At 45.8% G+C, this 25,530-nt stretch overlaps 2 protein-coding genes across 7 annotated transcripts in view; both read right to left on the reverse strand.

The window, feature by feature from the left end:
• The window catches only part of LOC133352381 (SH3 domain-containing kinase-binding protein 1-like), a 77,785-nt gene extending 75,399 nt beyond the window's left edge, over window positions 1-2,386 (reverse strand). For 3 of the 4 annotated variants that reach the window (XM_061568001.1, XM_061567994.1, XM_061567985.1), the window contains exon 1: window positions 2,216-2,386. In XM_061568001.1, the coding sequence (XP_061423985.1) occupies window positions 2,216-2,219 (4 nt within the window). In that variant the 5' untranslated portion in view covers window positions 2,220-2,386. Of the gene's footprint in view, window positions 1-44; window positions 106-2,215 lie in introns of all 4 variants that reach the window. The other variant, XM_061568019.1, reaches the window with a different exon arrangement.
• Window positions 2,387-6,691: 4,305 nt separating this feature from the next.
• Window positions 6,692-25,295, reverse strand: LOC133352404 (bcl-2-associated transcription factor 1-like). Of its 3 annotated transcripts, none has more exons than XM_061568043.1 (13): window positions 25,231-25,295; window positions 23,079-23,164; window positions 21,123-21,245; window positions 19,368-20,312; window positions 16,748-16,877; window positions 16,216-16,297; window positions 15,112-15,220; window positions 14,427-14,502; window positions 12,958-13,079; window positions 12,427-12,613; window positions 11,133-11,468; window positions 9,283-9,540; window positions 6,692-8,913 (listed from the first exon to the last, which is right to left on the reverse strand). In XM_061568043.1, exons 3-13 carry the CDS (start codon window positions 21,206-21,208, stop codon window positions 8,881-8,883), a joined length of 2,364 nt encoding a protein of 787 aa, XP_061424027.1. In that variant the 5' UTR covers window positions 21,209-21,245; window positions 23,079-23,164; window positions 25,231-25,295; the 3' UTR covers window positions 6,692-8,880. The 3 variants fall into 3 exon arrangements, with proteins under 3 accessions (XP_061424027.1, XP_061424013.1, XP_061424020.1); XM_061568029.1 differs by having other exon boundaries at window positions 12,958-13,085; window positions 25,231-25,294; XM_061568036.1 differs by having other exon boundaries at window positions 12,958-13,085; window positions 25,192-25,248.
• Between the last annotated feature and the right edge of the window lie 235 nt (window positions 25,296-25,530).

Below are 25,530 nucleotides of genomic sequence, written 5' to 3' on the forward strand. Positions count from 1 at the left end.
CCTCTCAATGTCATTCCGAGGATGCACCGTGATTCTTTGTGCACCTGTTCAGTTTTTGTTCCATTGCTTTGTTTAATGTCCGTGTTTATGATCCACGCTTCCTACCTGCACACAGTATAACACGGTTAAAACACAAAGATTTATATTCGTTACCACAAAAGTGGCATCCCCGCACTGAAAAGACCACTGAAGTGGAGCTCATCTCAGTTGAGGCAGAGACGGAAATTACACATTGCTATGGCAGGGGTCAGATATTCCAAAGGAAGACCAATGTCAATTAACAAAATTATGATTATACTACACAGGCTGTATACATTGTTTAATGCCGTTTTAAGCAGCAGCTTATCGTAACCGAAGGTAATGATGTTGCTGGAGTAAATGTAATACATTCCATTCAAGCTACGGTTCAACAAAGACATGTGCGTCTGTGTGTTGTGTGGGTATATTCGTGCGGGTATCTGTATCTACATTAGCGTTTCCAAACGACGATGGCAGGTACATCGGTAACCGATTTCAGAATCGATTCGCGGTTTCTTAAAGTCAACAGTCGATAGTCATTTCCAATTTTTTTTGTTACGAATGCACACCGATTGCCATGCACCAGCGCTCAAACGGCACGACGGCCTAGATCAGTCTCCTCGTGGTATAATTTTTGCCCTTGATTCTCAGTTCAAAGGTAAAGGTGTGGACCTACAATTGTCTGCTTTGCTTATGCCCCTGCCGACGGAAGGCCCTCTACTGGAGGCAGCTTTAGAGAACAGAGTATATTATTTCTAGATTTGAGAGATTATATTCTCTTCCACGCTGGCCAGACGTCTTCGAAGAAACTAAGCAATACATTTATTTTATTTTACCAGGTAAGGCCCACTAAACTATATAACAGCCCTTTTCCAGAAGCGACCTGGCCACAAATGATAGCTCAACGAAGTGGTTTATCGTGTAGAAATGTATAGCGGCAGATTACTCTAAAACGCACGTCGTTTCTAAACGTGGAGAGGGAAAAAAAGAGGACCAGGAGAAAAATCCAAGCGGCCACGGGGAGAGAGACACACAAACTCCAAATATACAGCAGCAGCAGGAGGCGTCATGGTCTGGATTGAAAACCACGACCTCCTCCATACCAGGCGATGTAGTTAGCATCTCCTATACACACTTTAAACCCCACCACACACGTCCTGGATTGTTATTGCTGGGTGGAGAGGCGGAAATATTTAAGAAGCTTGCCCTATTGTTTCTACTGACGCTCAAGAGAGACAATCGACATCTGGGATTGCAAGCCCATTGTCATAACGAAACAGCACCTTGGCGTAATGCGAGCGCGTTAGTGGGGAAAAGTGGTGCGGTGGTTAGTACACAATCCGCAAAGAACCCGGTCACCTGAATTGAAATGCCGACGAAAGGTCAACAGCGGTGGCAAGTGATATTATAACCGGCCCTGACCTTTCCTTGGTTAACTCGTGTCATATGTAAGGTGCCTCGTTTGTTGAGATTAACACTGCAGAGGCAAAGGCGGCCGTGGGTGATTCTGGTTGACACTGTTTCGGCATTCAGTCTATTCATGCTACGTTCATGTGTGTTGACGAGTGTTTCATGTGCGGTATATGCAAGGCTGTATGTGTGTCTATGCCGATTTGTCCGTGTGTCTATATTGCTGGTATGTCCATGTGTTTGTCCGTGTGCCTGTGTGTCAGTCCCAAGTGTTGTGTGTATACGTTTTTTGTGTGTCTGCGTTAGTGTGGGTTGAGTCTGTTGTATATGCGCATGTGCCCGTCAGACTGTGTGCGTTTAATGCATGTTGGCATCCTGTGCATGAATTCGTGTGCTGCGTTAGGCAAACAGAACGCGATCGCACCGTTACCAGTGCACAGATTAAGGAGCCCCGATTGAACGCAATGGCAAAAGAGCCCCGCTGTTAAAACGACACTGGATAACACACACACTGTCGAAGACATCGCTTCTATTAATCTGCCCTTAGTCTCGTCACCTCGCAGGTTAAAATCTACTCACACGCCCACCAGACACGCGGAGGCACCGATTAATTTCGCGTTTCCAGCATCCACGCCGCTCGGGCCTACTTTTCTCGGGGTCCAACAGGAAGCCTCGGTCTCGCCTAAGACGCCTGGCCGAGCTTCACTCGCCTCCTGCCGGCCGAGGAAAGCGACACCTCAAACCTTCCCCCCAACCACCAAATCCCGAACGCGTGGTCGAGACTTACCCATGCTTCGCTCAGCTCCAAGGGCGAGAGACGTGACCGCGAAAGTTAAACACCAGCAAGACGGTACAGTGAGTGCGGCTAACGTTACACAGAAGAGAAGCAATAATCACAGTTGTCGCTGTGGCAATACAGGCGGCGACGGTGGGCGTCACCAATAGGCGCGTCCTCTCGCGCGACTTCCGCCACTTCTCGCGAGATTTCGCATTCCTTGGCCCCGCCCACTTCTACCTGCCCCACCCAAACCCCGCCCCTCCCCCTCCACCCCCCCCTCCACTTCCCCCTCCACTTCCCCCATCCACCACACAACAACAACAACTTTTGTTCACCACGACGCTTGTGCCAGGCTAGGTGCACTCCGAGGCCACGTGAAGTGTCGAATGCTCGCAGCTGACAGGAGGTCTCGGGACAGATCCAGGTGCCATGGGTCGACTGACTGTAGATGACTGGCAGCAGATGCATCACCTGTGCCCCCTACTTTGCCAACTTGCTCCGTTTTAACCGCCCGGCGTTCCGCTCGTTGTTGTGAGCGTCGCTCCTCTGTCCCTCCGTTGTTGCTGGAGGGCGACTGCCTCCAACTGCCCAGTAGCAGCGTCCTTCACGAGCCTCCTCCCTCCACAGAGGCCGATCTTGACACCGCTGGTACCGGTCATCAGCAAGTCCACTCAGCTCCACATCCTCCTGTACCACATCACTCCATCTCTTTTCCAACCCGTGTCACTCACTCACCCATCCACCCACTCACCCACACACTCACCCACTAAGCCATCATCAGCTCCATCTCTTCTCAAGCCCATGCCGTGGCCGTTTAGCCACCTCTATCCGGCCAAACAGAAGCTACGTGACTTTACCGAAAAAACCAGAGTATGAATCCTTGCAGTCACGAAAACTTCAAATCTAGAAACATACAGAAGCTGTTTGGGCATGGGGTGGCTGGGCATGCGGGCTACATGACCCCAGCCAACGCAGCCTCGCCTGCCGGAGGAGCTCACCGGTGGGACTTTGTCCAGATCTTTCAAGAATCTGTGAGCTCACACAAACAAGCCTGGTTAACCCAAGGATGGGATAGTAGCCAGGCCAGCCTGAAAGTTTTAAATCCCCGCAGATGTTTCTACGAACAACAACTGTGGCTGGTGATCTCACCACGCGCTTGTGCCAGGCCAGGTGCACTTTGAGGCCACCTGAAGTGTCGAAGGGCTCATTGACAGATCATCGAACAGACCCAAGTGCCTGGCAGATGCACCAACTTATATATAATCGGTGACATCTCGGGCAATGGACCTTCATTTTAAGGCCCTGTTATTGACGAACCTGTTGAGATTTTGTTTTTGTCACGGTATGTTGTGCTTGTGCATCACTGCCAACGCGTAGCACGAAAGGCTGCTGCTCGAAACGTCGCCTGTTTATTTTTTTACAGCAGTTGTATGAAGGCAATCCGTTGGCCATTCCCCACGACCTTGTTGACCACGTGTTGGGGGGCTCCACTGCTCCATACAATACACGTGTCACACTTTGTATGAAGGCAGCCGGATGCGGTGTCGTCCTGACCTTCACAGGTGCTTGCTAACAGCACTTGCCCTAAAAGTATGTTGAGGCCATACGGGGGATGTTTGCCTCGTACATTGCACGGGTGGTCCATCTGCCAGTCATCTCAATTAACCCATGGCACCTGGGTATGTCCCGTGAGCGGCCAGCAGCGAGCCTTCGACACTTCACGTGGCCGCAAGGTGCACCTAGCCTGGTACAAGCGCCGTGGTGACGCCATCGTCACTGACTAGTGAACGGCGGTTGTTATTGTACATTGCCTTCAGATATGGCGGTAGATGAGATACACGTCCAAATGGTGGCGTAACATTCACAAGCTGCTACTATATGCTGATGTATGTAATGTAGTTTTTAAGATTACAGTACTCTTATTAAGATTGTATTACAAATCAAGACGACAGCATGCATCCGTTCGCATACTCTGACAGTTGCCATAGGATGTTATTGTTTTACAAGGCATTTCAGAATCAGAATCTTTATTTATACTGGATAAATCCCATGAGGGGCCGTCCATAAATGACGTCACGCGATTTTAGACGTTTTTTGACGATTTTTGACCGCCCCCCCTTCGTCACACGGCGTCACAAAAAGTCAGACCCCCCTCAAATGTGACGTCACAAAGCTCTGCCCCCCCCCCCCCCACAAAAATAAAACATGCTTCAAATCGCTTTAAACTATTATCATTGTAGTGCGTATTTAATGTGGCGCTGCACTCTGATGTTGTAGGAGAAAACATTTATTAAAAAAAGTATATTTAATTAAGTAGAACGTGTTGTCTATATTTATTTAAAGTTGCGCATTTTGATGTGACGTCACATTTCTCCCCCCCCCCCTCATCACACATCGTCACAAATGTCTGACCCCCCCCCCCCCCCTAGGTGCGTAACGCAATTTTTGGACGGCCCCTGAGATATTAAACTCTTTGTCACAGAAGTCCAGTAGGGGCGGGTGAGGAAGTTACAACAATATAAAACACGATACGAGTGCAAAATATCGGAAAGGTAAGAAAATCAATAAAAAAAAACCTTTTTATTTTAGCATGTCAATCCCACTGAGCTAATAGCTTCTCTTGCAGAAGCGACATGGCCACAAATGATAGCTCAACGAAGTGGCTCATCACGTGGACATTTCTATCAGCCAAATAATCTAAACAAGCATTTAACCCCGTAAGTGTGATTATCTATTCTGACATTTACACATACAGTATGATATATGGGAGGTCCTCCAACTCGCCCCGGTCGCACTTTGCGACATGGGTTGCCTTCATTTCAGACGCTATGCACGAGCGTAGCAGCGGAGAGGAACTAACACAGAAAACGTCCCAACGTTTGGCCACCGTTGGTTGGCATGTGGTTCGAACCATTGCACGTTGGCCAATGTTGGGCCCCAAAGTTCCATATTCACTCGGGTCAGGGTTTCTGCCACGATCGGCAAGATTTACTCGGTTGCTTTGCCCACAGGAAGACCAAAAAAACGTGTCGTCTTCTAGAAATACCACATTTAGTCAATTGTTGTTCATGTACGTGGTACTAAGGCCTTGCTCTCCCCTCCCACCTAAATTGAGTCAAAATGTTCAAACTGTAACACTGACGGATGCCCCCCCCCCCCCACCAATCATGCTCCAGGGTTGATTTTGAGGTTTTCTCGTGCACCGAGCTTAATAATTACATGGCCAGCATGAACTTAAATGTGTTTTTTTTTATCAAGTAAACAAAACATAAATGGTCAATGTTTCTTTTACGTTTTCCATGTTAGCAGGAGTAACATTATTAAAATCAATCTTTGCTGCTGTTTTTGGTTATACATTTGGATAGTTTTTGTCACAGAGAAGCTAGTTGCATCAACACTATAAGAACGTTTTACACACCCACCGATGTCCAAATCACATTGGTATGCACCTGCTCTCGTAAGTTGAGCAGAGTTGAGCCTGTACCGTGTTTGAAGCCATTCACACCATGCGCAAACAACACGTGCAATAGGCAGTGGACGTTTTCCTGCACTCATCTTCACCAACCTGCACTGACCTGCGTGAAGTATGGTCAATCATCTTTCATTGCAACAAGGCATGGGAAGGCATACGCTCGATAGCCTTTCAATGCCATCAAGGCGGCATGGGAAGGTCCTCGTTAAGCAGTGCATGCAATTGTTGACTGCGGAAAGATGTCTTAATGTTGGAGCTTTCGTGACTGCAGGAATTATTCTTTGGTTCTTTCGGTAAAGTCACGAAAGATGTTCACGAGCTAAATGCCAATGGCGAGGTCTGCTCGCCACGTCAACAACTTGCCCGATCAGCTAAAATTCAGCGAGAAAGACTCTTGGTCTAAATATGATATTGAATGCATTAAATTGTCTTTAACAACATTTGAATGGGGGGAAAGCAACTGTATTCTAGCATTTCCTTCCATGACGCTCTTGAATGTTTGTGGATGCTGCGTTGAGACCGGAGGTATATTTTTATGTTCCTGATGTCGTTTTTGAAGAAGAAAAAACACTTCCAAAGAAGGAAAAAACTAATTTTTGCTTGAATAACTCGACCCCACTACGTGAATGTACAAAAGACGCCTCCCCCTACCACCACCACCTCCTTGGCTGCGACAGACGAGGGAACACCGTCCCCTGGTGGTTATATTTGCTGCAGCCCGACTTAAAATGATGTGGCAGCAATACCTATCGCCTAATCACGTAATAAATTCATCTAGCGATGTTAGTATCTACTTACACACTACATATAAAGAGATATACGTGTAACAGTGCTAATTCCAAAGTTGTCCCTTATCCAATGAATGCATTTTACTAATCAGTTCTGTGCTGACAAATGAATCAATTGAATAGATTTTAAGCTACGGACGGCTGAGCATTGTGGTTGTTCACACTTTAAAAACATGAAGGTAAATGTGAAGTGCGCAAATGAATGAGACAAATGAGGCATTTGCATTAGCTTATATATGTATATTTTATTTTTCTTAAACAACTGTTTAATTTCAAACAAAAAAAAGGACGCAACTTTTTTGTCTCCCTTCAAAAACACTTCACCGTTGCACCAAATTACCAAATAAATCAAAAGAATGTTAAACGTTTTGGTTAAGGATTCATACGAGCATCAGCGGAGCATGGACGACACAAAACCTTTGAAGAAGCACGACCCGACAGAATGGCAAATTAAGCACATGCTGGCAGTTAAATACTCGGTGGATGAACAGGTTTCTTTAACTTGCTCATGTCATAGTGGGTTAAGCGACAGAGGTGAGAGATTAGTAAGGTCCGTAAACCACTGTGGTTTCCCGTCTCTGGCAGATAAGCAAAGCGCGAGATGGGTTATGGTCGAGGCGATGTGGCAAGTAGCTCTTTAAATCCACTAATGCTCTCTTCAACCGTAATAAAATTGTATTATACGACCTGGTGGCTCAGCGGTAGAGCCATCGGCTCGCAATCAAAAGGTTATGGGTTCAAATCCCAGTTGAGGGGTTGACTCAGCCCACTTTATGGGGAAGTCAAGCGGCTGCTCTATGGATAGACTTGCTCTCATCATCGGAATATGGAATTTCCACAACTGGCTCAATGCTTCAAGGAGATGAGCATCCTGATAGAGCTCAAAGGCATTTGAGGAGTTCTTTTGGAACAAGTGGCTTGCAATTGTTAAACTCTCAAAATAAAAATAAAAGCCAAACGATTAGTTCCTGAAAGCCACACTTCGTAGAAGCGCATGTAAGTCAAACATGCATTGTTACAAATGAACGAGGCCATATTCTTGGTTCTTTCGGTAAAGTCACGTAGATAGGTTCAAAGAAAATATCTAAGTGACTTTACCGAAAGACCCAAGAATACGAATTCCTGCAGTCACGAAAGCTTTAAGTCTAGATTTGAACGAGGGCCGTTATTCACAATTTAATCGGCGGTTTTAACGTTACTGTGAGAAAACAAGTGTGTTGGGATCCACATGCACAACAGAGCCCTGTTCAGCCAGTACAATGCCCGACAGTGCCCATATGAGAGACTGGAATGCACATGTTTTCCTCTCCTAAAAACACCAACTTGAGTGCAGGCACACTTTAAAAATCCACTGCCATTACCAATATTAAACGCTGTCGGTCATACAAGCAGTAATCGTTTAAAAAGGTAAACGAAGTTGACAAGGAATATTTTACTCGGTCCAAGCCAATGCTCGAAAATATCTCTTCGGGCCTATAAACGAATGCAAAATGTGCAAAACCCATGGAGCATGTACAAAACCATAAGGGGTGGGAGGGTTATATTCACCTATTGACCCTACTCCTACATTTGGCAGCGGGTGCAGCAAAAAAGCGCGATACCACATGATGCAACTACATTATGCCTCACCGCTCGCTCACACTCGTAGTGGCAACATTGGCTGTAATCGCCAGACGATAACGATAATGTTGCCGACACGCGCGCACAGCCAAGTGGCCGAAGGGGACACTTACGTTACCGTACGCCCATCTCGCCCCGCGCGCTGTCATCGCCCACTGCAGAGCCAAGTGCCGGCATTTGATTCGCCGGCTGAGAATCGTCAGCACGAGCGATGCGTTCGGATGCCCAACACACATATCACCGTTAATGCTCTGCCAACTATGATTATCAGCAGCGCTTTAAAACAAAAACACACATACCCACATTATCACCGTTCTCTCGTGGAGTAATTTGTAAAATAGTGTCAATCAGCTAATTTTACAAGTGGAAAGATTTTGTGTGTATGTTTGCTTTTGTTAAGATAGCCATTGCTGCCTCAAAGCCAGGTTTTAATATATTCAGACATCTTTCCGAATAAAACATTCTTTTTCTATTGTTGGAAAGGTGATGTTTTACCTATGAAATAGCTGTTCAGTTGCATTCTTAGGTTTGTACCTCCCTCAAAACACCACACGCACAGACACACAAATACAAAGGCACACACAAACACATACAAACAGCACAAAGAAACACACCTCACAGAGATACATTACACACAACCACAGGTGGCTGTGCTGGAACACAGACCAGCAATCTAGGCACAACACAGCAACGACAATCCCATTTCCTCGAGATCCGCCAAGCCCAAGCCTCAGGGCTGCAGTGACAAGGCACCCCAAGTCAGCTGTGGTGATGACATTGCCTTGCCTGCACTGCTACTTGTCCATTGATTCACTGGGTTGCTGCTCCTGTGAAATAAAAAGTAACGCTGTTACAATGCGGTGCTGCAATCCTACAGCCGGCATTGTCAACTTTTTTTTGTTGCTTTAACCGCAACTGCTGAGCACAGGACCAAAGACCAAACACGCCAAGCGGCCAGCAAAGAACAGCACTATTAAATGTATAATATATAAGATTAAATAGATTTCTTGAACAAAGCAAAGTTTTTAAGAACTCGGGGGGGGGGGGGGGGGGGGAAGGGGTGGTGGCGCACGCCTGTAACCCAGCACTGTGGGTAGCCGAGGGTTGGCGGGGATCACCGCACAAACGACAAAATATTGCGAGACTCCCTTCCCGTGGGCATCAAAGGTGGGTGGGGGTAGAAGTGTTCACTTCACCTTGTCAGGGGCACCACCGCCGCTGGTCGTGGTGGTAGTGGCTGCGGCGTCGCTGGGCGCGTCGCTCGTGCCGCCGGCGCCCTCGTTGTCGTTGTTGTCGTCCTCATCGTCGCTGACCTCGTATTTGTCGTGCGTCCACACGGGGCTGTCCCCGGGCCGGTGCCACGGGCGGCCTCGCGCGCCCCGCGGGAAGAAGCCGCGTGCACGCGGGCGCCGCCCCCAGTGCCCGTCCTCCTCGCGCTCGTCGCGATCGTCATGCTGCGGCGGGGAGGGCGGGGAGACCAACGGTGTGAGCTCACCGTCAAAGTGCAAGTTGCACGCAGGTCAATGAGAAACCGACAAGCGCACGGAGCGAAAGGTCGGACGTTTACGCCTAAAAACATGCGGTACAGCACAAACATTTCAACATGCAGTAAAACCTCGTTATTTCGGTATTCGATCATTTGTCATTGAGGATAATTCGGCACGGCCGCGCTCTTGGCATATACACAGTATTAGTAATTCGCCACGAGCCAAATTGTCGTACCAAATTTTCCAATTTCGGCATACAAGTGTTGCGACGCCGCGCGCCACGACCAAAACAATGACTCATTCTGGTGGCGGCGTGCATGGTGAGCGTTAGTGCAGACCTGTTGCATTGGACTTTACCTTGTTTATGTACTGTGTGCATGCCAACCCTCTTAGAAATGGCATCTACACCTACATCAAGAAGTAATAGAAAGGGACCAAAGTATAAATCCCTTAGTCTGCGAGACAAATCCAAAGTGTTGGATAGAATTGATGCAGGCGTGTCAACGCGTATGGTGTGTAAAGAGTTTGGAAAACTAATTTGGAGTTATTTATGTTTTATTGGGGCAGGAGGCACTAGGGGGTACCATTGTACATAATTTGGAATACTGGATATTTCGGCAAGGCTAGAGCCCCATATGGGTTTAATTAACATGGGTTTACTGTAGCGCTAGAAGAGAAGAGCCATACTGCACAACTACAAAAACTTTAGCAGTAATAACATTAAGTATGTTAATTAAACTCTCGATAATCCATGAGTGGATCATGAGTGGATTATCCGAGTTGTAGATCAACCGTGCTTGTGAAAAAAAATATGCCTTCATGCTCGTGTGTTGGTTTAGTTATTAGTGTCTCCTCACTCAGTGCTCAAGTGTCCTCAAACACATGGCAAGTAATCCAATAACCTTAATTAAAACAGACACAGTCTACGTCTTAATCCACATCAAAATATATCTACATAACACACATCTGCGCGGTGACATCACCCGCATCCCTCAGCATCGAGCTGGGTTCGTGTGTCGGGCTGACGTTATGCCTCCCCCCGACCTTCCGCCCCACCCCCACAGCAAATGCTGGGGCGGTGCTTGTATAATATTTTTCTGGTCTAATTTACATGCTGAGCTTCATCTGTTTCATTTTATCCACGCCAACCCCTCTCTTCACCATTATCACAGATAACCAAGAGTTGACTGTATTCAGTTATTCAGCAAAGCCTCATGGTGCCTCAACTCTCATTTTCAGATAAATTAATCCCTTCAGAGCTGGATTATTTTCCATCTGTAACAAGGATTGAGTTTAGCCACCACTCGCTTGTGTGGGTTTGCTTGTGTGGGTTTTACTCCAGTTATCTCCCACATCTGTAAATATTTATTCATGCAAATGGCCAAACATCCCAATATTGGAGAACACCAGAGTTTGCGCAATTGCTGGCACTGGTTGTGGCCACCTTCCCCGCTGGTCTGTCCATCTGAATAATGTTCTCTCTCTGAGAGTGCACAAAACACGTTAAAGTTACAAATTGGTACTTTTACAAATTTGCCTGCATGCTGCCACTGTCATACCAGGAAGTACTTCTTGCTCTTAGGCGTGTATTCTGGGTCCCACTCCTCCTCGGGGGGGCGGCGCTGTGGGAAGGTCTGGTAGCCATGGGTGCCCTGGCCACTCCAGCCGGCGCCGGAGCCCGACCCCCAACCGGGGCCACCGTAGGGAGGAGGGCCGCCGCCGCCGCCACCGCCACCGCCACCCCCACCGTGGCCTTCGTTGTAACCCTCGCTGTGGTGGCCACCGCTGTGATATCCGCCACCACCACCACCAGCGTAGTTGCTATTGTTGTAGTTGTTGTTGTTGTAATAGTTACTGCGGCCACGGTACTGCCCACGGAATTGGCCGCGGTAATGCTGATGGGCAAAAAGAGCGAGAGTAGACACGCCGGGGGTTAGAGTTGTGTACGCAACGTGCAAAGGACGTGCGGGCTGCTCGTCTTTCTGAATGTTTTGCGGGTCGCTGGTAGACTACAGCAGGCATGTGATTAGTAGCCACAGCCATAGCGAGAGGTATGAATGTGGTGCGTCAGATACCACTGCCATATAAACCCTGGTCATGTCTACAGTCAGGTAGCACTAAGGAAAAATGCTCAACTTGCAATTGGATGAGAGTTTAGATCTGGTCACGATTGTCTCAATCCGTTATCTTTCCAGAGTCGATAAATTGACTATCACGTCAAAGGAAGTATAAAACTATTGTACGATGGAATTAACTGGCCTTTCATAAATATATGGAATTTATACCACTAGTTGAGGACAGCAGATAGTGATGATTACTACCCAACACATGTTTGAATGCAGAGACATACTTTTTAAAATCACAAACAGCAACATAGGGTCAAAAACCACGCATCAGTAAAACTGCTTATTAACCTGCCTTGGTTTACCACAAGACCATTCCATTAATTGAATCTTGATTTTAAAAAATCTCGTTTTGTGCAATAGTAGCACAGATATTAAATCACATTGCAATACAAACCAGTCGGTTTGAGTTTGATTCTCAGCTATTGGTTAACATTAGTGCCGAGTGACATGAGCCGGTTCTGGCCTCCCACATCACCAACCCCGCTTGCGCTGATTAGCGTGAAGCATAGTCAGATGACAGCCCAGACCTAACAGCATGGGCATGCCTCCCTCCAGCAGTGGACTGACAAGAGGGCTGTAATTTATTTATATTTGTTTACTACTGAAAGGTACAGTCTGGCTTTAGGAAAACTGTACGAGTTAATAAATGCTCGTAAGATATAAACAAAAAATTACTCAAGAGTTTCCCACGTCCCGTAGAGCGGTGTCACATGAATGCGTGACTCACGAAGGGCGGGCGGGCACGGAAGTTTCCACGGTTGAAAAAATAAGGCTTGTTTCCGAGACGGGATTTGTCGAAGCCACCGGGTCCGTACGGTGGCTCATGGGGCTCATGGGGATCATGGTGATCATGGTGATCATGGTGATCATGTGGCTCATTCCCCGGGGAGTAGGAGCGGGATCGCTCACGCGGCCTGTAGCACACACACACACATATGAACTCTTGACAATTCAGGGGTAATGGGGTGGGGGGAGAGGACGCGACTGATAAACACTTACGGATAGTCCAAAACATGCGGGTTAATATCAGTAAGAAATATCTCAACTGGTCCTAGGCATCCCCTAGGTCGACCCAGCATGAAATGAGTAAAATGTTAAGCATAAAATATCAGCACTGTGGTACTCACCACACCACGATCACGTTTGCACTGTGTTGACCCTCATAGGAGCTCGCCAACAGCACTTGCCCCAACACTCTGTTAAGGCTACTAGGGGAGTCTTTTGTGTGTGTCCTTGCTTCCTCACACGCCTCACACACCGGTAGTTGTGGTGCTCCTCGCTCCCCTCCCTCCAATACTCTGGCTCGTCGCTGCGCTCCTTCCTGCGTCGCTCCAGGTCATAGCGGAGGTCCTCCGGGTTTCTGTTCATCTCCTCCTCCGCCTGCCCCTTCACATCAGTAGCAGCAACACTGCATATTAACCGTCTGTCCAAAAATCACAGCAACAAGAGGTGTGCAACTTTGTACGACTTTGCGTCAAATCAACGTATAAACTCTTGGCTGCCGTGAAAATGTCAAATGTCCACCGCTGGCTGGTTCAGGAGTGTAAACATAAGACACTCCTCTGCACTCATTGGAATGGCAAAAAGGTTACGTGCACACCGACAGCCAATTAGTCAATCCACTGCTGAATGATGGCTTCCCCTTCCTTTGCGGTTCATGGGGGTTACTTAACAACATTCTACCATGCTGTGCAGTGCCAGTTGGGGAAGGGGAGCATCGAATCAAAGAAAAACAATGGGTTTTGCCGCTCTGCCCTATGCTACCCAAAACGTAACCCCACTGTCACCTATGACAACCTGATGTTCATGGTAGTCACCGGCCAACAACTATCTATTAACTATTTTTATTTTACCAAGGCCCACTGAGATATATAGCTCTTATTCAGTAGCGACCTGGCCACAAATGACAGGTCAACAAAGTGGCGTATCATGTGGAAATGTATATCAGCCAAATACTCTAAACGCATGTTTCTAAATGTGGAGGGAAAAAGCTGAGGACCCAGACAACAATCCACGCGACCACGGGGAGAACGTGCAAAACTCCAAATATATACCGGCTTCAGGGTCGGGATTGAACCAACAACCTCCTGCATACCAGGCGAGGGATTTAACATCTCGTTACCGCTGCGCCCCATCTGGGCTTAACCCTGGGAGCTTCAGAGGTCTGACAAGATTGGGTGCATTCTGGGTGATTTGATCAGAATCAGATCTGAATCAATCTTTATTTATACTGGAGGAATCTAATAAGCAATAAAGCTCTTTTTCAGAGATGTCCAGTAGTGGTGGGTCAGATCATAGGCAAATCACTGTGTAAACAAAGAAGATGTCACTCATAAGTGACGTTGTCCTATCCATCCCTCAATTTAAGGAACTAAACAGGAGGATTTCTCCAGAAATCTGGCTGTCTGCCCGATGATGCTAGTTGTAATTACTGGCGAAACGTCGTACTCAGATTGTAAATGTTGTTGATTTGCTCTACAACACACCGGTGTGCTGTACTACTAACAAATTGGCATGCTCTGTTTACATGACAAACCTTAATAATTGTCTGTCGGGTGGTGGCGGGTTTATCGACACATTTATATTCATGCGATCTAACAAAAAAAACTGTTTTATGAAAGAACCAGGGATTTTACCAAAGTATGGTGATAAATGTGAAACTGGGGTAATTTATGTACAAACAGATGAGGTATTTACTGTTTGCCGCACTCCATCCTCATCACTCACCCCCGGGCTGCTCTCCCTGCTGTGCGCGTCTGTGTGTGTCCGTGGCTTTATGGTACGTGGTGAAATATCAATGCGCCTGTCCACATAGTACACACACACACACAAGCAGAAGGACACAATCAGCACCAATAATCACAACACCGGACTTCCTAATGGCAATATCACAAGAGGCTCAAGAAGAAACCCTGCAGAGTGACGATGCGGACGTGCTTTGTATACGATTTGCTTTCACTCAGCTGTTATTTCCAACTTTATCTTGCCATACTCTTAGGTTTTTTCGGTAAAGTCACGTAGGTAAATAATAATAATAAAATAATAATAAATGAAAATAACGCAATTAAATCACGACATTTCGGAGGCAACACAAGTCTCCGTCTTCAGGTGGGACCGTCACAGTTAAATTTAATCTTGCCATATAAGTATAACCTTCCAATGTTTTAACCTAACAGTTATTTCATTAACACATTTCCCATCACAATCCATTTTTCCGCAAAAGAAAAACAGCTTGTGAAGTGCAATCGATCTAAATTAACCTGTGTTGCGAGTGAAACAAGATTTTTTAAAAACACCAACGTATCAAATCTAGATTACAATATATGTAGGTCTAGTGCAAAAAATGATAACGTTTACGTGATTATGTTAAGATTAGATTTAGATATTTTGGCGCTGGGTTGCGAGACCTCACCTATGGATCTCGGGGCTTTTCTTCTTTTTTCGAGTTTCCTCCCCGGCCTCCTCTTGGGCCCGTGCAAACCGTTCACTCAGCGTCACGTCAGACGGCTTGAACTTTCGCTCTGCGTTTGGGCGCATCGGGGAAACAATCGGAGATGCGGTTCAAGAATCTCTTGCAATCCATCCTATTCCTACACATGAACTGTTCACATCGCTCCATCTCCGCGGTGGAAAAACCTTTCCGGCATAATCCCTACTTTTGGCTGCTAATCTATCAACATTCTCCCCTGTAATTTTAATTTGCTCCTCATCCATGTGGTCCACTCTTTTCAGTAAAAAATCCCAAGCATACATCGCTCCACATTTCTCCGTATGTCGTCGATGACAACTATAATGGAATTATCAGCGTTTCATATAAATCATAACATTGTAATACTACATATTGCTGGCAGAATAAATTACATGAATATGGTGACAATGCAATAACCATTACACGTCTAGTTTCTTTACTATAAATTGCCCCTGAACATGTTGAGTAGTGTAACACAAGCCCAGTCGTTGAATTAACCATGTGCTTGATAACAATTCTATTCAATAATCTATTGTTTTTTACTCACTTTTACTTTCATTTGTACAGGGATTTCTCTACTTATGAACGAGTTAGGTTACAGGTCTGTTCGTCAGTCGACTTTACTCCTGTCGATTCCAAACATTCTGTACGGCATGTACACTAAACACGAGGAATGGCTCCTGTAGATGCCACCCCTGCCATCTATTATGGGTAGTTGAACTTACGACTCTCAGTCCGAACAGGCAACTGAACATATGGACGGGTTTGCTCGTATCTCTGAAAGTTTGTAAGTCTAATGTTCGTAAGTAGAGGAATCCCTTACTGTTTTTATTCATTCTGTCCAGCTTATCGATTTTTGTTTGCTCATATCATTTATGAGCCTATATGTATAAAACAAACCTTTATTCTTACACAATTTGATGCATTTATTACGAGCCTGAAGCATATATTAATCCAACAATGCATTGCTTTGTCCGAATGAAACACAAGCTTGAATGTGTTACCCAGCAATCAATGAATCAGCATGGGGAGGCGTCGGAGACCTACCTTTGACATGGTGCACCAGGCTGACTATGTGCTGGGCAAATGTTTCCACTGGGCTCTTCTCTCGCAATTTGGCTGTATCGTGCTAAACAAAAAATACAAAAACAAGAACTTTACCACACACACTCCACACAAATGAGGCTGAGTAGGTCAACACGGTCCAGGCTTTGTGTCTGTATCCATCATGCATCGCATGCAGGATAGCGATAGTGCCACTCGACTCGCGTTGTAGAGGAATGGCCATGAAATTGATTGCTCTCGACACTGCTGGCAGTAGGGCCGACAATAGGGAGAGCTCTACATGGCCTCTCTCGAATAAATATTGTCTCTCTCTTCCACACCGGTCATACATCTTGAAATAATTGAGAATACCGACACTTCACCACACACAACCTGCAGATCAAAACTGTGGTGTACCCCATTTACCCTGCTGTGTGGACAAAGGCCGGGAGGGGATTTAAGTAACTTGCCCATTGTTTCAACTTTGGTACTGGTGACCTCTGCTCAGCATGACACCATGGGTCGCATGACTTGCCTGGATGTGATCGAAAATGGAGCGAAACTCTTTTTCTTCGCCCTTCTTTTTCTTTTTGGAATCCTTCTTTTTGCGAGCTTTCACCAGGTCAACGGAAAGCTGACGGTCACTGGGGAATAAGCAACTCGTCCTGACGACGGACAAAAGCACGCGCACACGCACAAACCAGCGCACCCACGTGACCGCACGTACACAAGACGTGCAAACGGGAACGGACACGCACAAGTATGTTCACACACGCATGTCCACGTGCATGCAGCAGACACGCACACGGTCAGCAGACAGAGGCGCATGTCAGAAGGGGGAAGTGGCGAGATTAATTTTCATGCACAATATAAACATTAACTTGAACCCGAACAGCACAGAAAATATATTCAACGACAATTGCAAGTGCGGCAAAGTGTTTTTCAGCTTCAATACATGTTTAACTTGAGGCACAATTTACAAGGGCCTCTTAATGTCCTTTAGAGATCTTACCAAACTCACCTTCCCGACAAACAAGCCTGCAAACATCCCTGCTCCGGCATAGCACATTAGAGCGCATAACCCACTCGCTGCAACATCACACTGCATACGCACTAGGCGCGACAGCACTCTTCCATCATTTAATAATTCTTCATTTCAGCCTGTGAATCACCATTTCAGCTTGTGCATCACTCGGCACCACCTTCATTTTCATTCTCTACAGTCCGTCTCGCTCACTCAGGACTTCCGGCCAAGACATGGACTACGTCTTGCATTTTTGTTTTCTGCGTTTTTATGATGGCAGCACTATGCTACTGTTGTTGAACATTTGGTAGTAGCCAATGAAAAATTATTTGAAATCGAGATTCATTCTTGCAATGTAATGGTATTTTAAGTATCTCAGAGCTTAAATAATATATAATTGCATGTAAAAAAATATATTTTGAGTATCAGAAACTCATCTTGTGTGTGGTCTTTGGAGTGGCTCTTAGCAGTCAGATGCACACTCTGATAAGCGAGTCTTTGAATCAAGGTGCTTAAAATCGAGGGATGCGATGAGCTGCAGACATTTCAACAGTTGTGTTCCGTCACATCTTCGACGCAGCTTAAGGTAACTCTTTAACTCCCGATATCTCATTTTGTCCGAGTTGTCCACATTTTTGTTGGCTTTTTTGATGTTCCAATAACAAAGTAATGAGACTGTCGAGTATGTCCATCGATGACTTGACACCAGCAGCGTTCGAGTCCAGCCAAATAAATAACGACAAATAACGAATGTCACATGATCTTCAGTAGCGCACGACTTCTTGTCACTTAAAGAGTTCTCTTGGACACGACACGCAGTTTCAATTTCATCTGAAAAGCTGGCTTGGAGTAAACGTGTCCATGTCTGTCATTGTTTTCGATGGCATCAGGATACCGGCGCCTTGATTGCTTGTTGCTGTTTGGATGCCTTGCGTGATCGTTCACTTGGTAATGTCCGATGACGACAGCATTCAAAATATTCACTCCTTGCACAAAAGTGTACGCACTTGAAAAGGCATTACAGAAAGCCATCATGCATAGCTTCTGCTTGCATATCCGCTCCATCAAATCTCTGGAAGGTGATATGCATGGTATTATTTTTAAAAGGATTTTTTTCTCAATTTGAAGGTTACACTTTGGATAGCTTCATGGTCAGACAACAAAGCTTAAAGCATTGCCTTCACAGAGATTGAATATGTCACGGTTTCTTCTTTGTTTGCATTCAAATATAATTTTTCTGTTTTGATATTTGCAATGCGAGGCGTCTTATAAATTATTCAAAGTGAACTTTTCTCAAAGCTGTTCACAATCCTTCTGATTTAAATACCGCCACTTTCTTGTGCAAATGAATGAATTTCCATTTCATTACTTTCTTATATGTCAGGAATTTAAACAAATAAAGCCAACACAATTTGTATCTTTTAATCTTTCTTGATGACTTGAAAAGTATTATAAACCAAATGGTTTCTAGATGACATGCTGATATGATCCGTTTGTGGTTCTATTAGTGATTAAACAAGTATAAGTAACTTCACCCAAAATAAATAAAATTAAACTAGACCTTACCTTCTGGATGCCTTGTCTGTTTGTTTATTAACAATTTAGACACGAATTGCCAATTAATTTCGGTATTTGGGTCCAATTTTAATATACTTACTCAGGTGTGATTTTGGAAAAACTGTGAACCCAAATATAATTTAAGCCAATTTGTTTTAAATTTAAGCCAATTTGTTTTGTTAAAAACATTTCATGAAAAATGCAAATTGGATTTTTTGGTTTCAAATTTACTTCAGAAGTGATATTTCCTCTTGAAAGAGTGGCCTTCCTTTGCCAAGCCTTTAGACCAAGCTTGACATCAATGCTGGAAAAGCATTCGTGGCCTTTCCAGAAGGAGACTCCACGCCATATCCAGCTGTGGGAGCGACCATCAGCAAACACCGCTGCTCATGTGAAGAATCACGGAGGAGCGTGCCGACTTAAAGAAGTTGACCTAATTTTCTCCAAACGCTACCAATTCCAACCGCTCCAACGGAAGTAAATGTGGAACCATGCAGGCTCGCTTTCTCTCTCTTTCCCACTCTCCCTGTTAACGCCTCGGCGGCCCTAGCAGCCTGCGGGCGTCCGATGATACCTTTTAGGGAACGGAGGCGACTTTTCGGCTCGTCCCACGGACAGGCCAGAGAGACCCACGCCATCAAGGCTGCAACGCAGCGGGCTGCGCGTCACGATGTCGGCCTTCTCGGCCGAACCTTCTGCGCCGTGGCCTCGGGGCCCATCCCTGCCGCGATCCGGCGTTGTGGGGCGGTGGCGGCGGCGGTGGCGTCGCTCAGGGTTCCTGTTTGGAGATGCAGCGGCGGCTGAGCCAGGCGGCCCGTGTTCAGCGCCATCGCCCCGAGCTCCCGCCCTCTCCCTGCCGGGCGATACCTGCCAGCGAGCCTTTGACTTAGCCACCGCCAACGCCGAGCGGCCCCGTTGCTCAAAGTCGCCGGACGACTCAAATGCCTCCAGGCCACCCTCCTCACCATAGCCCTCATCTAGGGCCTCCTTGTGGGTAGGGAACTCTTCGGCGGGCTCTACCGTCAGCGGTTTCTCGTGCACAATTCTTCCTTTGGTGCCTTTCACTCGCTCCGAATGGCGCTCCGACTTTTTCCGATGCTTGGTTGGCGCACCGGGCTTGCCCTTGGTGGCAACTTCCGGTGACGACCGTCCTCTGGCCTGCTGTGGCGGCTGCTGCTGCTGTTGCTGTTGCAGTTGGTGCTGTTGCAATTGATGCTTTTTTTGCGGCACGGGGATCTTGGGGGGCGGCGAGGAAGAGCGCTGCTTGCGGTCGTGCGAGCGGTGGTAGCGTGGGGAGCGCGAGCGGGAACGCGAGCGTGAGTGGTAGTGGTACGAGCGCGAGCTGGGCAGGCGGAACATGTTCTGCCCGCGGAAGAGCCTCGGAGCACCGCGTCCAAAGCCGCGGCCACGCCCGGGCTGGAAGGGCCGTCGTGGGAAGCGCCCGCGGCCATAGTGGTGCTCCTGGTAGTGATGGTAGTGCTTGTGCTCACGGTCCGACGAGTAGGACCTGGATCGAGACCTAGCAATGCAAGCGGCAGAATTTCCGGTTCGATCAAAAGTGGTTTAACTTAGTCATTTACAACAGCGACGATTCACTCCCTCCACAGTACCGTGAAATGTTGCGATTGAAATGTTATTTTGTATGTGAATATGGTGAATGTGGAATTCAGTGTCTGCAAAATGTTCATGAATTGCAGACTTTCCATTTGGCACGTAACAATTCACTACATCTATTTAATTAAATGTCACAATTACAAGTCATTGACTGCTTTGTTTGTATTGTCTGTTGTGTTTGCAGTTTTTCCCAATATTCCAAAGGTAACAAATGCACAAAATTTACATGAATCGCAAATTATCAATTAGTAAAATTGTGTACCTTACCTGCACTAAATTGGTCGTATTCTTCGTTTTGCAAAACAGATGTTGGTAACATGGGATACATCTGTTTTGTAAAATAGCTCAACGTCACTGAAACATAAAACTAAACGAGAGCCCATTTCTCTGCATAATAAAGTAGAGTCTGGAAAGCCCCACAATAATACAATTAGTTAATCCAGGATAACTTTTCAGGACGGACCTCCATTGGGATCTTTAACTAAATCCGTTTAATTATAATATTTTATTTTGTCTACTTGGTAAAAAAAACATACAAGGTGAATAGCCTCAACGGTTCACACAAACAGGATCACAATCTCGATTTCTCTCCAGGACTTCCATATCTCCTAGCCACCTTGCCAAGTGTGTGTGTTTGGGAGTTCTCAAATCTGTTATCCACCAACCCTATAACTGCTTTGGCTATTATTGGTCATAAAGCATATTTGCCACTTACCGGTGCTTTTTCTTTCGGGAATTTGACCATGACCTTGACCCCGATCTGGATCGTGAGGACCTGGACTTTGACCGTGACCTTGGCATTGCTCAGCCTTCACAGCTCGCTGTGACACTGCACAACCTACACACATACACAAAGGGGCTGTCACCATCAACCATACGCAAAGCACTGACAGCATACAGAAGGTGCCCTGTCCTTTAAACAGCAGCTGTGTTTTCACAAACAGCCTGCCCACACACCACATGTAGTCTTTAATTAAGTAATTTAACAGTAACTGCAATTATAATGCACGCACACTAGATCTATGAGCCCCATGGGTACAATAGCAAGGACTCTACACTTAGGCCATCTGTCAAGTCTGCCAATCATTAGCAATCATTAGTTTTTGTGTAGAACTCAAAAACACATTGGACAGTTAAACAGCACCACTAAGGGAATTTATCCAGAAGCATTCACGCGATAATGAGCGATACATTAACGTGCCATTTTAAACATTGTCTGTAGAGATTTGGTCAAAACGGAAAATGAAATAAAATTCGAACTTGATTATGAAGGGGTACAAGAACTGGAGCTGTAGCTGATTGCATAAAATATTCTCCATCAAATATTTACCAGAGAAATAAATCAATAACGGGGCTTTATACCCACTATGGTATGCTGCCTCACAGTTCATTAAAACAAGATTTAAAGCTGCAAATACTGCTAAAACCCAACTCACATATTGCGTGGCAGTGGCTATTAGCCCAAAAATGATACATTCAGGCAAATTTCGACTTCTGTGAGAAGCAGAAATTAAACATATCTGCAGCTGTTATCAGATGAGGTTTCCAGAGCACATATATACCTTCAACTTATAACTGCTCTTTCATGTAAATTAAACTTTATTTTAAAAATATTTCAACAATTGTCGCATGTAACACATCATAAAATAAACACCGGTCATAAATAACACCCAGAATGCGTCAAATAAAAAATTGGAAACCGAGCAGGTTTGAGCCAGGATAGTGCTTGGATGGGCAACCAGCACGCTAATCGGTTGTTCTAGGGCTTGTGGGGGGGGGGGGGGCTATGCACAAGGCAGCAAAGGGCAGTGCAGTAAAGTCTAATGTTGCCCAGTACAGGCAGTCCCTGGGTTACAGAAGACCCCATTTACGGATATCCTCCCATTAAATCATGTTCAAAAAAATTCAACATGCGGAAATGTTTGCGTTAGTTACGCGAGCACAAATAGTGCAGCGCGGTGAGGTTGCAGATGAATACACCAAAATGCTGCCTTCACCGAGCCCGAGGTTCAATATAATTAAGGTAAATGTATTTGTTTGAAGCGTTACATAATTATCTTCCTTTTGTAGCATTACGTAATTCTTTATTTTATCTGCTTAGAACTATATTTTACCATGTTTCTATTGCTAGTTTTCTTCATTTAAAATGTATTTCATGAGTCATTTACTGTGTATGTGTGTATATGCGTGCTTGTGTGTGTGGGGAGCGGTAGTGTAGTGGTTAGCACGCTGCGCTACGGAACCTGGCGACAGGAGTTAGATTCCTGTTCACGGCCAACACCAGTGACAATTATTTGAACCGGTCCTGGGCCTCCCCTAGGTCGACTCCGCCTCAAATGAGTACCTGGCGTGGTGCGTAATAAACATCGGCACTGGGGAGACAAAGGCGGTCGGGCGTGGTGCTGGCCACCCACCGCCTCGTGTACCGTTCCAGCTTTTAAAGGTGCTTGCTAACAGCTGACAGGCATTAAGTATGGGACACGAACCCCCACGACAGTTGATTAAACATGCAAAATTAATGTTAAGTACATTTTTCAATATTTCAGCACTCAATTCTTGTGTGTGAAACCAAATTAAATACAAACACTGGTCATGATGATCCGCCAAACTGTGCTTCTTTCCCACAATCCTTGTCCCTTATCACTCTACCAGGAACTGGACATAGAATCACCTCCAAAGTGCTTCTCAGTGATGGATGACGCTGAGTTTGGAGGGAGCAGCCTTCTTCCTGTGTTTTTGGTGTCTGCTGTACACCAACTGGAGCGAGAGGAAAGTACAGCGGAAGTGAAACAAATGGGTGCTCAACAAAGCATTGTGTACTTCCATAAAGAATACAAAAAAACATTACAATGATCGCCCTTTGTTTAATAAGAGCTTTGTGCGTAACTGTATTCGACCCAAATAAGCTATTGGCAACCTATTACTGTATAATATTCAACTGTTAAATGTTTTTTCTTTCAAATTTGAGAGTAAAGATTTTAGTAGAACCAATTAAAACAAACAATATCTTCCTGGATTTAATAATGGCTTCATTTCTTACCGATAACATATACACTATAGATTCAGCTTATCATATGCAGCGTATCCCGGGATATATTACAGAAAAGTATAGGTCTTTACTGTAATACATTGTAATGAAACAAAATTCGGAACTTATTGGCCTCAAGTGACCATGGAATTGACGACGCAATGCCTAAACGTGACAATAGAAATACGGAATGTGCAATTCTTAAGTAAAGGAATTACAATGCCGACATGTAATTATATTGTTGTGCACAATTGTATTCGCCTCGACTCCTCCGCCAACAGAAAAATTACGAGCTCGCTCATTCCATAAACGCTCTGTAAAATTGAACAAACTCACGGTCACGAGCTTTTTTTGCGTTGAATGGGGTTCCATATTTCACATGGAGTACTCTTGCCAATAACATTCCCAACAGTACATTTATAAGACCTAATCTGCTGATGGGACCCAGTATGAAAATCGGACCAGAATTTGCTTGCTTAAACAAATCCTGCTTGATGTTAGCCTGGAAAGCTAATCGACTGATGAGCCGAAACCTAATTTTATTTATACAGACATACTGTATTTCTGCTTATTATTTGCTCTGTAAAATCTGTTTTACTGGCGATCGACTCAATGGCTATTGAAAGTTACCCCCTACAGATCCGGCGCACAGATCGACAATTAAATCACAATGCGAGCTGCTTCGCGATTAAAAACAGAACCCCAATAAAGATGCCAATTTGATCTCATCTTCTTGGTTCTTTCGGTAAAGTCACGTAGAAGGGAAATAGTAAAATAATAAAACATAATAAAATTAAATATTATTTTATTATTTCCCTTCTATGTGACTTTACCGAAAGAACCAAGAAGATGAATCCCTGCAGTCACGAAAGCTTTAAATCGATATTTAATTTGATCTCAGTCACACACGTTGGCAGTTCAACGTATCAACGCGATTTGAAGCATGATCGAGGGTAAAAAAAGACACCTCTTAAAGCCACTTTCATGCGCATCATTACGGCACTCGAAATGACGTTGACGTGCCATCACATCCACAACTTTCCAGTTGCACGAGTTACTTGCTCTATCAACGTAATGGTGCGCCTGAGACTCACGCAGTTCCAAACACGTTTGTGTCAATGCCATCGGCGGGGGTCTAGATTGCGTCGCATTTTTTAAACGTTAAAACGCATTAATTACCAATCCACACTGCTGGATGAAGGCTTTCCCCCACGCAGCGCGGATCGCAGATAGACTTTGCCCAGAGTTGCCAAAAAACATTTCAAAGTCTGCTGCTCCCGCATTTACACGCGTGTTTAACAATTAACAAAAAACAAACAACAATTCACGCAACGCTTTGCCAGCATGTGCAAAGCAACTCTTGCTCTCGTCTCTGCCAATGGCCGCGTCGACGCGAACGCTTGCAAACAGCAGCGACGACGATGAACGAGGCACAAGACGACCGACGCGAGATGCGATGGTGAGAGCGGCTTGTTGTTGTTGTCGGAGGCAACACGAGCGCAGTAAGCACGGCGCAACAACGAACGTCTCTAGACGCCTATAGCACCTGCTATGCACGACGATGGCCCCCACCGACTCGCATGCACAGGGGCCCAAAATAAAGGCCTATCCTAGCGCCCGACGTAAACAACTCGACGGCTCTCGGGCACGCGGTAAACGCAGCAAGTAAACAATTCTCTCGGCGTCATTGCCACGGTTGCCGTGCACGCGATGACCGCTCGATCGATAACTTTAATCGCGATTATTCTCAATCGACCTCTTGTTTTGTGACGAGCGAGAGAGGCAGCGTTCTTACACTTCCAAGTCAGCGGAGAGCGCCAGGCCTAACTGGATGACGTCACGACGCGCGACCAGTGACGTCATCACGCAGAACAGCGCGCTCCACGACGGCAACGTGCGCGCGTGACGTCATCGCGCGCTGGGCACGCATGACGTCACCGCGCCGTTCCGTGAGCGTGACGTCACGAACGTTCTTGAGCCGCGGCGACGTGACGTCATCGAGCAACGCACGTGTTACAACTTCCACGTGCCCGTACCGAGTGCACCCGATTATAAAACGTGCGCCAAATTCAATTTAAAGCTTTCGTGACTGCAG

The sequence above is a fragment of the Lethenteron reissneri genome, chromosome 5, assembly GCF_015708825.2.
Source record: "Lethenteron reissneri isolate LAM-NWPU_2019-01 chromosome 5, ASM1570882v1, whole genome shotgun sequence".
In the NCBI taxonomy this organism is placed as follows: Eukaryota; Metazoa; Chordata; class Hyperoartia; order Petromyzontiformes; family Petromyzontidae; genus Lethenteron; species Lethenteron reissneri.

Bases quoted from the DNA above. Each gene is read 5' to 3' on its own strand.
- LOC133352404 (XM_061568029.1), bottom strand. From the start codon at position 21,208: ATGCCAAGGTCACGGTCAAAGTCCAGGTCCTCACGATCCAGATCGGGG. The intron at 16,298-16,747 runs GCAAGTCATGCG...TTTTTTGTTTAG, and splicing joins CCATTTTCGATCACATCCAG to CACGATACAGCCAAATTGCG. The intron at 8,914-9,282 runs GTGAAGTGAACA...TTTATTTCACAG, and splicing joins GCGGTGGTGCCCCTGACAAG to GAGCAGCAACCCAGTGAATC.